The sequence below is a fragment of the Platichthys flesus genome, chromosome 19, assembly GCF_949316205.1.
Source record: "Platichthys flesus chromosome 19, fPlaFle2.1, whole genome shotgun sequence".
In the NCBI taxonomy this organism is placed as follows: domain Eukaryota; kingdom Metazoa; phylum Chordata; class Actinopteri; order Pleuronectiformes; family Pleuronectidae; genus Platichthys; species Platichthys flesus.
The window spans coordinates 8,392,814-8,406,587 of record NC_084963.1 but is presented as its reverse complement, the minus strand read 5'-3'; the positions used below and the strand labels follow the sequence as shown (position 1 = coordinate 8,406,587).

Here is a 13,774-nt window from a genome sequence, read left to right as displayed (position 1 = left end):
ATTATGATACGTGAGTTTTCAGGAGGACTCTACAGACCCTTGATTAATGAATCTTTTTGTGTCACTGCGCGATGGGGATCCCATTGTGAGATTACATCAGTGGGCTGTTATAAGAGTTAACAAACATTTATATTTATTTTATCCTCTTTTATAAACCCTCTTAAACTCCTTAAATGGTGTCACCATCAAACAGAAACTATGTTTTCAGTAATGAGTCAGATTAGTTATTAGTAACTCACTTTTTCCGTTGCGCAACAATATCTGATTGTTTCCCTAATTTTACCTTTAGTCAGTAACTCTGCCCAGGAAGCAGAAGGGAGAAGTAGCTTCTAGCAGCTGGGTGTTTCAGTACGTAGGCATCAGAACAGTGATCGCTTCCACATCGACTCTAACGTGAGTATGATAATCTGAAGTTTTTTCTTTGTGCTTAAATAGTAGAACTGCTATAATTATCTATGTGTTTATGGAAATAAGACTCTGTGCTTTATTTAACAGGAAAAAAAGTATGGATCTGGATTATAAAGAATATCAGGATTATACGGCAGACAATGAAACTGAGAAAGTCAATACCACCCCTGCTGTACTCATGAAAATCAGCAGCTCTCATTCTTCGGTGGCACATGCTCTAGTGGTAATCAATATCCTCATAACTGTTATTGGCCTCATAGGAAATTCAGTGGTTATCTGGATCTGTGGATGGAAAATGAAAAGAACGGTGATCACTATTTGGTACATCAGTCTGGCCATTTCAAACTTTTTGTTCTGTGTATTTCTGCCCCTGGAGGTTTTCTACAGAATAACCTTGCACTGGCCTTTCGGACTGCTCTTGTGCAAGTTCACCTCCTCCGCCTTGTTTCTCAACATGTACAGCAGTGTCTTCCTGCTGGTTCTCATCAGCACTGATCGCTGCGTGATGATTCTATTCCCCATTTGGTCACATAACCACCGGTCAGTAAAGAAAGCATTTGGAGTTGTTGTGCTCATGTGGCTCCTCTCTGCGCTCCTAACGTGGCCCTCACTCGTCTACAGGCAAACTGTAGTCCACGGCTCAGTCACTCAGTGCTACACAGGCTATATGGACCACTCGAGACACAAGGCAGTTGTCTTGTCTCGGTTTATCTGCGGGTTCCTAATTCCGTTCCTAATAATTGTCGTCTGCTGCTCCGTGCTCGGTGTCAAGCTCAACACTTTGACCGTCAAGTCAACAAAGCCGTACAAAATCATGGCGGCGCTCATCTTGTCGTTTTTCTTCTGCTGGGTCCCCTACCACACCTTTGTTCTTCTGGAGTTGGACCTCAAGTACCACAGCCTGGAGGTTATCAAAACTGGATTGACCGTGGGAGCCACGCTGGCCGCAGCAAACTGCTTCATATCCCCAGCTCTGTACGTCTTCATTGGTAACGACTTTAAACAAACCCTGAAGAGGTCTCTGACATCGAGAATGGAGGAGGCAATGGCCGAGGATTTCCGTACAGGAGGTCTCAATAACTCAAGGTTTAGGTCAATGGAAGTGATCAAAACCTAGGATGGCACTTTGAGAGCATATTCCGCCACCAAGTACCAATAGACTTGATCCAGAATATCATTGGATCTTCCCCTAAATATAATTTTTTTTGTCAGATGATTGGTTATTTGTGTGTTCAAGGCATTCATTTAGTGTCTTTCATTTTTGTTAAGAAAATCTTCAGATTCAGATGATTTTTTTTCTAAGATTTTGTTCATGTCTACAACTGAATTTCTTTTGTGTTATTATGTTTGCAAACTGATTCAAATTGCAACTTAAATAAAGTGGAAGGCAGAATAAATGTATATTATGAATGTGTATAATAAATCAAACATTTAAACAATTGAATGAAAAACAAAATGTCTTTTTTTATCTTGTTGTTAGAAATTGATGCATATTCTTTATCGTTCTAATATATACATTTCAAATATAACCATATGCTAGTTTTGGGTATATTTGTGTATTTGTGATTAGTAAACTAAATAGAGATATTAAATGTTAATATTTCTAAAGAATGGTGTATTGTGTTTCATCACCACTGACGAGTAGCAGACTTCACTAACTTCACAAAGCATGGAACTACAGACAGGTCCATCACTTTTTTGGGGGTCACCTGGAAACATGTTAGTTGTTGTTTTCCCAATTTGTTCCCCACGTTTCTGTATTTACATGTGTCGTGACTTTTTGCAGCTCATGTGTCGTGAAATTGATGAAGTTGTTTTTTTGTTATTTGCGGTGCATTGAGCTCTCTTGTTCTCCCTCTTTCCAGTAGTGAGACGCTGTTTTCTGCAGTTAGACCTTGAGCAACTGTAAAATAGGCCCTTTGCCCCATTGCATTTTGCACTATTGCACACACTTGCACTTTTCTTTTTCTTGTTGTTTTTTCTTTAGCTGTATATTTTAGATATGTATATTTTATTTCTATTTTGAATTTGTATATTCTATTTGATCTTGTCTTACTCGATATATATTTTTTGTCTGCTTGTAATATTCTGAGCATTGCTATAAGAGAGCCTGTGACCCAAGCATTTCATTGCAAGCGACTGCTTAATGAAATGTTTGTACATATGACAATAAACTCTTGAATCTTGAATCTTGAATGAGCTCGGCGTCCCTGTGTCACCTACCCTGTGTCAACACGTCCGCTCTTTGCAGTAAGAACCACAGGCTGTGTGTAAAGAGGAAGGGGAACATACAAATGAAACACGTTCTAGGTATCACATTGTCAGCTGTATGCTTTGTGGAGCATCCTGAGAGTCAACACTGAGGGAAGCAGCAGCAGAAGCCTGTACTCCGCCTCCTGCCAGCCCCCTCCCTGGATCTACTTCCGGGTCCGTGTTGCGGATGTGTGATGCAATCAGCTGGGACCAAGTCGCCAGAACTCCTCACAAGTTACGGATCATTCACTGAATCACCCCCCCACTCAGCTAATACCGCTGCTGCGTGTGTTTATCTCCGCGGTGTTTCCGGTTAAACCGTCGGTTGGCTCTGCTAGCTAACGTTAGCCGCTCCGAAGCTAGCTAGCTCTCCTGTTACCTGAGGGATTATAGATAGTGTCTTTTAGAAACCACTCGGACCTCCGCCTGGACCTCCGCATGTGTGTGTTGTGAAGCGCTGGGTGCCGCCGGCGGAGTCACCCCCCCGACTTGAGCCTGCCTGCTCGAAGAGGATCTCGGTTTTAAATGGCCACCGCTGCCCCCGCTCCACCTCCTCCTCCTCCTACGGCCTCCGGCCCCTCCACCGCGGCCACCGACAACCCGAGTCCCGGGTCCAGCGGCTCCAGCGCGGCGGCCGACAGCAGCAACCAGGACAGTACGTTCGAGTGCAACATCTGCCTGGACACCGCCAAGGACGCAGTGATCAGCCTGTGTGGACACCTCTTCTGGTAGGTCTGGGTAGAACCCACCTCCTCGGTGTCAGTCCGGGTTAGGAGGCCACAGTTCAGGGTCCAGACTGACTGAGACGAAATCAAGCTAACCTTCATCATGTTCCTGAACAACAGCTAAATCAGATTATTGGCAAACATCATGGTGGCTAATGTCAACAACAACCATCATGAGGTTCCTGTTTACATCTGGTTTACTTTGACCTGGCCATGTTTATCTTAATCACACACCACAACACACACATTTGATTATCTTAGACACTTTCATGGAAACTTGACAGCCTCTGCAGCTAGGTCCACCTCTTCAAATATACTCAACTTTTGTCCCCTGGGAACCAGTCACGTCTGAGCATCTGGTCTGGTTTAAGTATTTATTTAGTTAATTATTCGTCAAAGTGGATAAAGCCCAGAGCTGGAAGCCAGGTTTCCTCTCTCTCACCTCTCATATATAGATGCCATATTGTATTAGCAAATGTAAATATAAGTCAGTATGTTTCACTGATCAAATCTCTTTCCTTTCCGACATTTCTCATCTCTCACCCCTGTTGCATTTCCTCTCCATCAGTTGGCCATGTTTGCATCAGGTAAGTCAAACTTCCCTTTTCCTCATTTTGCTAATGCCAACGTGAGGGCGGTGCTCTAACTCGACTTTGTCTTCTGTGCAGTGGCTGGAGACCAGACCCAGCAAACAAGTGTGCCCGGTGTGTAAAGCTGGCATCAGTCGAGACAAAGTCATCCCCTTATATGGCCGGGGAAGCACAGGTCAACAGGACCCCAGGTTGGTGTTGTTGTGTGAGAGTTACAGGTCGGACTGACCCTAATCTTCATGTATTGAGTCATCACAATCCTCCTACCCTAGTACGGCAGTGGTGAATATGTTCCACTCAGATTTTAATGTCATATTCAAGAGAGACTGAGAATAATAAATTTTTTGAACTGTTCATGATGGCCTTTTTTTTTGTTTTTATAGAGAAAGAACCCCCCCTCGACCACAAGGGCAAAGGCCTGAACCAGAAAACCGTGGTGTAAGTTCTCTGCACAAATACAAATTATACTATATCATGCCAGATCTTAACCTTTTGTTTTCTTGATTTCATCCATGTGACGCAGCAGTGTGTATTTTCTCAGCGGTCAAGCCATCTCATGCATTCATGATGAAATGATTACATGGAATGACGCAGGTGCTGTGGTGCAGCCCTGTAGTTTGTTCATTAACAAAAGAACATTTCCCTCTGGGATCCATTAATCGCACTGTGTTGCGTTGCAGCGTCAACTCTGGAGAATTACCACAAGTTGTACCGCCTGTTGCGTCACATCTGACAATCCGCACAGTAGACGTGTGCGTCAGGTGTTGTTCATACGTGACTATACAACACACATTTTCCTATTCTTTACAGGGATTTCAAGGGTTTGGTTTTGGAGATGGGGGTTTCCAGATGTCGTTTGGAATCGGCGCCTTTCCATTTGGTATTTTTGCTACAGCGTTTAACATCAATGATGGTAGGCCTCCTCCAGGTATTTATGTTTTACACACGTCACTATCACCATGATGGATCTTTCATCAACAACATGTCGTGTAACTGTCGAACTTATTCCCGGTCAAACAGCGGCACCGGGGACGCCCCAGCACACGGACGAGCAGTTCCTGTCTCGACTCTTCCTGTTTGTGGCTCTGGTGATTATGTTCTGGCTGCTGATCGCATGAACGTGCAGGGAAACATCATGTGAGGGTTCGGCCAGGAGATCTGCCCGGGTGGAGACAGGAAGGCTCGTCATCATCACGGTGATGTGCAAATTGGATTCTGCCTCCATGCATGTTTGTCTTCCTCGATGATTTTTTCTCTCTCTCTCTCTCTCTCTCTCTCAACAAGCCATGTGAGATTAGAACAGAACATGTTTTTTGAAAATAAATGTATGAGTGCTAATCTAAGAATAACAACTTGATGGTCAACCATGTGAGATTGGTTGCCTTCGACGTCAGGAGGTTTTCACACTGGACATTTGGACTTGTCTTAGTAGGAAAAGGACAGGACTGTGTCACAATTCAGGAAAAATAGGAAATCCTCCGTGGACCATACGGTCATTTCAGCTCGGGCTCTGTGGACCACTGGGGTCTACGGAGGCCAAGCTGAAGGACGTGGCCCCTGAGTCCATACACAGCTCATCGTGACCCTCCTCTTTAAACCCTGACAGAGTGATTGTTGAGATAATCCGTGTTTTTCCTACTCTAACATGTCAAAATGTTTTCAGGGAATAGACGACTTTAAATTGAACAGTGACTATGAGCCTGTAGTTCCTCTGCGTCATCAGTTCGTTCACTTATGTACTAAGAATGTTGTTTATTTAATCTAATGCTACCTGATTTTACAAAATACACACAATCTGTTGTATGCTTTGTTGAATCAAAACTATGTCGGACGTTCTTTTGATTTTAAAACTCCCATCGATGCAGTTGAAAGATTAAACTATGAAACAGTATTTATCTCCAAATTGTAACATTTTTATTTTTGCTCAGTTTTTGTATGTCCTTGTAAGTAAATATAAATACTGTACTGCAGAGTAGAGAGAACTTCACATGAGATCTTTACTGTAAATGTAAATTCAGACTATTGACAGAAAAAGCTAATGTGAATAAAGATGTGAATCATCAGTTTTCCTATGAAGGTGTCATTCTCACACAAGCCTTACTTGCTCAGTTAATATGCAAATGAAGACACACCAAACCGAAGTGGTGTTAACAAATTTAAATACTCTGTTGACAAGTAGAATACATTTTGTTTTTCTTCACTCTTAATTATTTCACATGGGAAAAAAAGATTTTCTTCAACTAAACCACTTTATGCTGTAACAAAAGAAAAATCGATATTTTGGTCATTCTGTGGAAGACGTTTATAGAAAACAAAATAAAGTACAAAAAAAGAAGTCGGCCTGGTTCAGTCTTGTGTTTCTTGCTTTGCGTTTTTCTCTTGGGATTCCGACTCTGTCACGTTGAACTCGGCCTCGTACATAATCTGCTGGATCTTTATTTTGGTCTCGCACCTTTTCTGTGGAGCGAGTCGCTTGAGAGCCGGAACAAAGCTCAGCAGAAATAGTTCATCCTCATCCCGGGGCCTGGTGGGAAATGAGGCGCCATTGTCTTTGACCAGCCATTTTGTCGGGGACTGTGTACTCTGAGAGGAAGGCGACGAAAGTGACTCTTGAAACAGGCGCCGTTTCCGCCCGGTCTTGCTAACGGGTGGGATCTGAGAGGTTGACGGCAGCTTGGCCATAACAGCCAGCTGCGCCGTCTGCGTGTCCTGGGACATTGAAGGAACCTGCGTCACACACGCCACCTGGGGCTTGAGGTCGGGTTGGCTCACCGGGGCCTTCATGATGGACTGTGGCGCCTTGACCACCTCAGACGACGCGCTCTCCCCCTCCATGCTGCCAGATTCGGTGTCATGGTTGTCCTGGTCATCATCTTCATTGCTGCAGATGTCCGCCAGGCCGCTTCTTGACCCAGTGAAGGGTGCGATGAAATTCATCAGCTGTCTGTATTTCCAGCGGCTCTGCACGATCTCCCCTTGCTTCTTGCTTTTGATCTCCAATCGGACTTCCTTCAGGTAGCGGTCTCTCATGTTCTTCCATTTTCTTTTGCACTCCTCAGCTGGAAAGAGAAAGGTCACAGTCATGATTCTCGTGATGACTAACTGCATAGAACAATGCATAATAAAAAGAAAGCAACCAGGACATGGTGTGTTCACTATTATGATTGTTGATATTAGGATATTATAGTTATTTTCAACATTTTTGATAATTTGACAGATAATTAGTCATGGCCCTTGACATATAAAATCAGGCATATTTAGGGGAATTGAATATATATGTGGTCCCATAAAGGAACTGATGGAATTCCCTTTATCCTCTTATATAAAATGTATTTTGTAAGCTCCATCATTTTTTTAAAAAGGGGGAAATATATAAACTAATAACAATTTGGCTACGCAAAGCAAATAGATTAATATTGAACATATAAAACAAGATGTCTGAAAACTGAAAAAAGGTCCTTTATATTGTCTTTAAATCGAAACTACAGAAAACAAATATTGGAAATTTACTCTACTTTAAAAGAAAGTCAGCAAATCCTCACAACTGAGCTTTGAACAGAGTTTTTGTTTTATCATTTTATGTTTAACATTTTTTTATTATTACTGTTATTATTAAGGTGCTTTTGACATAAAGTTTAATATTCTCATGATTAAATTTCCCCATAAAATGTATTATTACTTGCTTATCTTAATAAATGAAAATAAATTCTGTTGATAAATGTTGTTCGACTTTTCGTCCCAGAAAATAATTCACGCAGATAAACTCATTCATCTGAAGTAGAAGCCTCGTGATGAGTTTCTCCCGGACGCTGTGCACCATGTTCGGCTCTTGGGTCTCTGACATGTTGACCCGGGACACCGCGTTGCCGCCGCCGCCGCGACAACGACACAACCAGCCGCTTTTCACTTGGTCTTTTCTTCGCTGGTGTATCGCCACCTGACGATCGACAGAGCCTCGGGGCGGCGGATCAGCGCTTCCTCCTCCGCAGAGCCGTGCCGTACCATGCTGTGCCGTGCAGCGCAGCGCGGCCTAGGCGAGGCAGCGGCGGCTGCTACCGCTAGCACGGCGGGTCCGCGCGGTTGCGGCGGCGGCCACAGCAACAGCACCGTGCTGCCTCCTCGCGCGGAATTAAAACAACCAGAACTGCCAACCAGCCGGAAACAGCACGCGACACACACACACACGCGCTCAACCCACAAGTGCGTTCCCTCATCCATCTGCGTTGCGGTCCACGAAGACGCCGCCTGGCACATTAGAAGAGTCAGTAAAGTTGGGACAAACAAATATACTCACACGGGAGACCCAGTAAGAGGCTGATGTTCCTCCAGGCGTGCGCGCGGCTCTCCGTGCAGCGGTAGTTGGGCAAAGTCACGTTGTAAAGCTCCGGGTAATTAAATACGGCCAATATTAACTTATCGTCCATTTTGCGCCTCCACTGCTCGCTGTGTGCGGTGCTGCGCGGACGCGGAAGCGGCAGTCTACTCCCGCCTTTTCCGCTCAGCTGCTGCCCCGACGCAACGCGAGATAACGCGGAGTCGCGGACGGTGCCGCGCTGTGTCGCTCCGCCGTTCACTGGGCACCGCCGCAAGGGGGCGCACCACCGCACACAGGCCTCCCTCACTCTTTGTGTCACTGTGGGAGAAGAAAAGAGATTTAAACCCAAACGTTGGCATTATTACATTATGTCATTATGAAAACAGAGGGATGAAGGCTATTACACCACTTCTCAAACTCAACAGTAAAATGTGTTTGTGGTTCTTTGACCCTTTAGATCACTGGTTCTCAAACTACGTTGGGTCACCAGACGCAAATGGATAATCTTAAAATGAGTTCTTGTAAAAGAAATAAAACTCATAAGCCATTCTTGATAATATATTTTACTCATACAAGTTCCAAGAGCTGAAAAATAATTGTATTACTTCAAATATTTAAAGTAAACGCATGCAAGTGGTCATCAGCCTTTCAATCATAGTTTCTTTGTGACCCCTGAGGGGATTACCACAGATTAGCGACCGCATCGGTTGCAGCAGGTCAGTTTACAGCACCACAGGAAACATTAGGTGCACGTATAGGTGATTTGTTTTTGTTAACTATTGCTCAGTTCCATAACCTTTATGATAATGGGAGTCTCATGTCTCTGGTGTGGGTGTTTTGGGGGCTGAAAAGTTGATGAGTCCCTGCTTTAGATAACCTTATCCTGCTCTCCACTGGAAGGTATCATAAAACATTCCTGATCTAAACAATTTGAATTAGTGTAGCCTGTAATCTGCATAATAATGGTATTTTTTACCATATAACACAAGTTGCATAGTAGTTTTTTCACACCTGTTAATTTTGCCATTATTTGTTGGCTACAGTGTTATTTCTAAATAGTCTTTTGAGTGATGCTGGATCCTGCGATGGCTTACGCAGGTAAAATCCTCAACAGTTGTGTTATCAAATAGTTTGTCGTGGTTGTGATAGAATTCCAGTAATTTAAAAAGAGATAACGACCCCAGACTTCCTCCACCAGTCCATATTCTAGTTCCTCAACTGGTTTTAGGGCCACAAACTGACCCCTTGTGATTGGAATGTACTGAGTATAAAATACTGTTGTCTTGTGAATTCAAATGGATTCAAATGGATTAAAGATTTAAACAAACTCCAAAAAGGTTGTGTGTAATATAAATGACAGATCCATATCTTTAGCTGAAACAAAAGGCTGCTCACAAAGTGAATGTAGGATGTGGAAAAGTGCAGTGAGAACACAGTGGGACATGGGAGCAATTTGACTTCCTGTGTAGTTCAATGTCGGTAACGTAAACCTGCTTAAATAACAAAACACATGGTCCCAGTGAGTCTGAAGCCAGACAGACTGAACTCCAGGTCCCAGAGCTCATTTTCAGATTTCACGGAAACGATTTGAGAGAAAAAAAGAAGGGGGGATGGGGGGGGGGAAATATAATATTTGTATTTACACAGATATCAGATATGGAGTTTCTGCAATCACAGAGTGGCTTTCTTGATTCCTCTCCAGCCCCCAGAGGATCGTTATCTGACGCGTGCTTTCTTAAGCTTCCCCAGTCACTTGGTAAAAGTAGTGTGGATGTTGCCTGTGTTCTCCCTTGCACAGGAAAACACAGAGGAAGGTTGATCCTCTGCATTTCGTGGTCTCACAGCTGCAATCTCCAATTCCCCAGGAGGGTTTGGGCCCCGGGCCAGCGGTAAGCAGAGACACTGAGCTTTTTCACACGTGAATGCTCTCGTGTCACGTTGGGTTCTCTGCTCATTTACCAACAGTCAGTGTGTGGGTGTATTTTGTAATCCTGTGTCTCCTGTCTGAATTGTACCGCTTTGATTTGTGTCCTTTATTATTCATGTTTTCATTCTTCCTCCCGCTGACCTGAAATTTGAGCAGCCATGTGATTTGTCTGTGTCCCAACACGACACGTTAGTCACTGATAATTACACTGAAAAGAACCTCACATTCTAACCCTAACCCTGATAAAAACATATTTTCCAGAAGTAACTGTCTACAAAATGTGCATTTGCAAGGGATATGACAGAAAATGTATTAATTAATTATAATATAATTAATTATATATATATTATTATATTTTTCTGCCTTGGCCTTTTGTGGATAATGCTTTTTGTCAGTATATCTGAATTAGTGTTTGGACACTTTATCACCATGTAGCGTATACATGTATTATATCAGATACATATAGCAGGTACACAGGAATTTTATGCAAACTGCTCACATTAAACACAAAAACATCCAATCTCTGATATTCTCTGATAACATGAGGAATATTTGTAACTGCACGATAAGTGAATAAAGATCATCCCCCTAAAAATACCTATTTGGATAATTGTCCAGATCGCCACCAGATATCACAGAGATGTTAGTATAGACACCCTGATCTGGATCTGCACCAAAATTGTATTGGTTCTTCCTTTTAGTAATCTTGCTAATAATGACCTCGAATCTTCAGAGTCAAATTAATCAGTTGTTAAGTATTGTCAGTTTTCCCTGTACTTCCCTTCAGGCTGTTTTTTTGAAAGTTTACGACGAATCATGTGTTGCAGCACCGTTTCATGAGCACCAGAAATAATTCTTACCCAATTTTCACCGATAATGTTTGCAAATGAAAATCACGTCACATGGAAGAGAGTCAAATGTCCATAAAACTGTATTAACCCTGATGTGCAGGTGGTTTCCCTCACTTCCCTTCTTGTACCAAGTATTTCTCTTTACAACAACAAAATGAACCTTTATCAATCTAATCCCCTGTAATGAAATTTGAGCTGTATGAACCAGTGCGGATGTGCTACAATTCCTTCTTTTGAGAGCCACAATAACTGCAGATAGCGATCTCCCATGCTCCTCAAACTATATGTCAACAATCTGGACGCTATTAAACCCGGGTGAAAAGGATGGGATGGTGTTTATTGTTATCTGTTTTCAAAAGCCCTTATAAGCGGAGCTTAAGACAGATTGTGGAAATCCATTAATTCGTATATTGCCTTGTATGAAATCACAGGATTTGTTGAGGGGGGGTTGAATTTAACCTGTAATAGCTTTACCTCAGCTGTGCACATTGTAAGAGGAGTAAGACTGAAAAGACTGCAGCTCACAGATAAAACACATGAAGCATTATATAAACTACACAGAGGAGCCCCTATTTGTGCTTATCTGTATTAAGTTATATTGTACATACAAATCCATCAGTGACACAACGCATGTCACTATAGCACTGGAAAAACAAGTCACTCATTCATCTACATCTCTTTATTTAGTGGTAATGATCAGTGAGATTTGTTGTCCTATTTATCGACCATATCTACTAATATGCACACAATCATTTGGTGATAAAGCTAAATAGGAAAGTGACATCATGAAATAAATTTAGGCAGCTAATCCTCAAGTTCAGCATGCACAAGTCTCTGGCCACACCAAAAAAAAAAACGTTCATCTCTAAATCCAGGTTTCTAATACCGAGCAATCCCCTTTTCTCTAAAACCCAAACAATAAGGATCTTAGGAGCTCTCCACTTCTCATTTTATGCAGTGAAATCTGATTTCTTTTGGAGAAAGGAATGAGGCAAGATTAACTGAATCTGCCGTCCTCCCTAACCTCTTCACAAAACTGCCCAGATTAGCTAGGAATTAAGTTTCAACCGTTTTATGTGTCTGGTCCACAGGGGGGATTATAGTTTTTACTATTTTTTTGCCTCCCAATTTCACTATAAGGGCCTGACACAGTGTTGTAGAAGGGGAGAAGCAGAAGAGCAGTGGAGCCCGAACAATCAAAAAGAGCTGTGTGTCAATATCCTGTGATTATCATTGCTTTTCTTTTATTGGGCTTTCTTTGAGAGATGGATGGAGTGATGAGAACGGAGAGACAAAAGTTTCCTTTCACCATAGAGAACATATTGAGCAAATATCCGGACGGTAATGGTGACAGGTGGACGTGTGGGACGACTGGTGCTGGGGAGAAAGAGAGGGCAGTGAGTCCTGCTGGGGACCAGACAGAGACGGTTGTTCATCACGCCTGTGTGTGCTGCTGCTACTGCTCCCACTGTGGAGACATATTCAGAGCTGATTTCCTCCATGAAGGTAAGACTAAACCATCACCTCTGTTTAACACGTGATTTAAAAAGCTGGATTTTTCTTCTGAATCACTTACTCTCCTCTCTTATATCAGATTTCCTGCCTGCCCCCTGTCAGTATGGATGGCCCCCGGCGATGCTCTCCAACCCCTGCAGGCTGGGAGAGGCTCTCAGAGAGGAGCAGCTGCCCGGTCAGGTGCACAGGAGGACCAGGCGTCACCGCACGATTTTCACCGAGGATCAGCTGGATGCACTGGAGGAGCTGTTCCTGCAGAACCAGTATCCAGACGTGAACACGAGGGAGAAATTAGCTCAGCACACTCACTTGAGAGAGGAAAGAGTAGAGGTGAGTCTGTTAGTTCATATTCAGCCTTTCAATAAATAATGCAGATGTGAAGTTGTAAATGCCACATTTAAAAAAGGGATATAATTGCATTCTCTTGTATTTTTTATAAAATGTCTGCATTGATAAGGATGTTTGATAATTGTTTTTAATATAGATCTAGGTATTTAAAATTTGCCAAATATTGTGAGTACAGTAAATTAAAGCATGAAATTACCACTAACTGACTTTTCTGGCAGGTTTGGTTTAAAAACCGAAGAGCAAAGTGGAGGCGTCAGAAAAGACTATCGTTTGCTGTGGGAAATGCAGAAAACTAAATTTTGTACTGTATACGGACGACATCGCTGAAAATGAGAGTTATATTTGTATGTATGTGTGTCAGTGGTTGAGGGAATAAATTATATTGTAATCAGTTCACAAACAGCCAGAAAAAATAATGTTTTCCACCAGAGAAAAGTTTTTTGTGACTAATTATGTGACTTTAGCCTTGGCAGTTTGTAGCCTTTACATGAAGATGGTCGGTTGAATGAATGATATAAGCACTGGCAGCACATACATCTTTGGAATCCTGAAAGATAAGTGTTAAGTTTGTAAATAAATTGTTTTAACTTGCAACAGCTGTGAAAAAAGTGCCCTTGATAAAAAATAAAGTTCTTTTGAAAGAGTTGATAGAATCTTTTTTTCCCCCAAACCTTGATACACAATACATCATGAAATGTATAATACAATTTAAATATTTCACTTTATCAGTTTTAATGTTAGGTTCATGTTTTGGAGAGAAATAGATTGAAGCCATTTGTTTGAAGAGTCTATCCTGCAAAATATACCTATATTGCATATTAGATAATGGTGATCAGTAAGGA

General features: G+C 42.4%; 4 protein-coding genes across 5 annotated transcripts; 3 read left to right on the top strand and 1 right to left on the bottom strand.

Moving 5' to 3' along the window:
- The first annotated feature begins 321 nt into the window (after positions 1-321).
- LOC133974967 (chemerin-like receptor 1) lies at positions 322-1,902 on the top strand. The gene is made up of 2 exons (XM_062412794.1): positions 322-393; positions 496-1,902. The coding sequence occupies exon 2, from the start codon at positions 506-508 to the stop codon at positions 1,523-1,525; it is 1,020 nt and encodes a 339-aa protein (XP_062268778.1). The 5' UTR covers positions 322-393; positions 496-505; the 3' UTR covers positions 1,526-1,902.
- A 923-nt stretch (positions 1,903-2,825) lies between these two features.
- Positions 2,826-6,039, top strand: rnf185 (ring finger protein 185). Of its 2 annotated transcripts, none has more exons than XM_062412796.1 (6): positions 2,826-3,389; positions 3,955-3,973; positions 4,055-4,167; positions 4,360-4,414; positions 4,787-4,889; positions 4,997-6,039. In XM_062412796.1, the coding sequence occupies exons 1-6, from the start codon at positions 3,187-3,189 to the stop codon at positions 5,092-5,094; spliced, it is 591 nt and encodes a 196-aa protein (XP_062268780.1). In that variant the 5' UTR covers positions 2,826-3,186; the 3' UTR covers positions 5,095-6,039. The 2 variants fall into 2 exon arrangements, with proteins under 2 accessions (XP_062268780.1, XP_062268779.1); XM_062412795.1 differs by having other exon boundaries at positions 2,827-3,389; positions 4,787-4,904.
- Positions 5,819-12,782, bottom strand: si:zfos-128g4.1 (uncharacterized). Its single transcript, XM_062412793.1, has 3 exons — positions 12,646-12,782; positions 8,271-8,609; positions 5,819-7,035 (listed from the first exon to the last, which is right to left on the bottom strand). Coding segments are annotated over exons 1-3 (1,053 nt in total). The 5' UTR covers positions 12,647-12,782; the 3' UTR covers positions 5,819-6,322.
- LOC133974970 (homeobox protein goosecoid-2) lies at positions 12,178-13,265 on the top strand. The gene is made up of 3 exons (XM_062412797.1): positions 12,178-12,575; positions 12,664-12,914; positions 13,151-13,265. Exons 1-3 carry the CDS (start codon positions 12,335-12,337, stop codon positions 13,226-13,228), a joined length of 570 nt encoding a protein of 189 aa, XP_062268781.1. The 5' UTR covers positions 12,178-12,334; the 3' UTR covers positions 13,229-13,265.
- The last annotated feature ends 509 nt before the right edge of the window (positions 13,266-13,774 follow it).

Bases quoted from the DNA above. Each gene is read 5' to 3' on its own strand.
- si:zfos-128g4.1 (XM_062412793.1), bottom strand. The intron at 7,036-8,270 runs GTGAGTATATTT...TTCTCTTTCCAG, and splicing joins CCTCTTACTGGGTCTCCCGT to CTGAGGAGTGCAAAAGAAAA.
- rnf185 (XM_062412795.1), top strand. From the start codon at position 3,187: ATGGCCACCGCTGCCCCCGCTCCACCTCCTCCTCCTCCTACGGCCTCC. The intron at 4,415-4,786 runs GTAAGTTCTCTG...TATTCTTTACAG, and splicing joins CTGAACCAGAAAACCGTGGT to GGATTTCAAGGGTTTGGTTT. The intron at 4,905-4,996 runs GTATTTATGTTT...CCGGTCAAACAG, and splicing joins TGATGGTAGGCCTCCTCCAG to CGGCACCGGGGACGCCCCAG.
- LOC133974967 (XM_062412794.1), top strand. From the start codon at position 506: ATGGATCTGGATTATAAAGAATATCAGGATTATACGGCAGACAATGAA.
- LOC133974970 (XM_062412797.1), top strand. From the start codon at position 12,335: ATGGATGGAGTGATGAGAACGGAGAGACAAAAGTTTCCTTTCACCATA. The intron at 12,576-12,663 runs GTAAGACTAAAC...CTCTTATATCAG, and splicing joins AGCTGATTTCCTCCATGAAG to ATTTCCTGCCTGCCCCCTGT. The intron at 12,915-13,150 runs GTGAGTCTGTTA...CTTTTCTGGCAG, and splicing joins TGAGAGAGGAAAGAGTAGAG to GTTTGGTTTAAAAACCGAAG.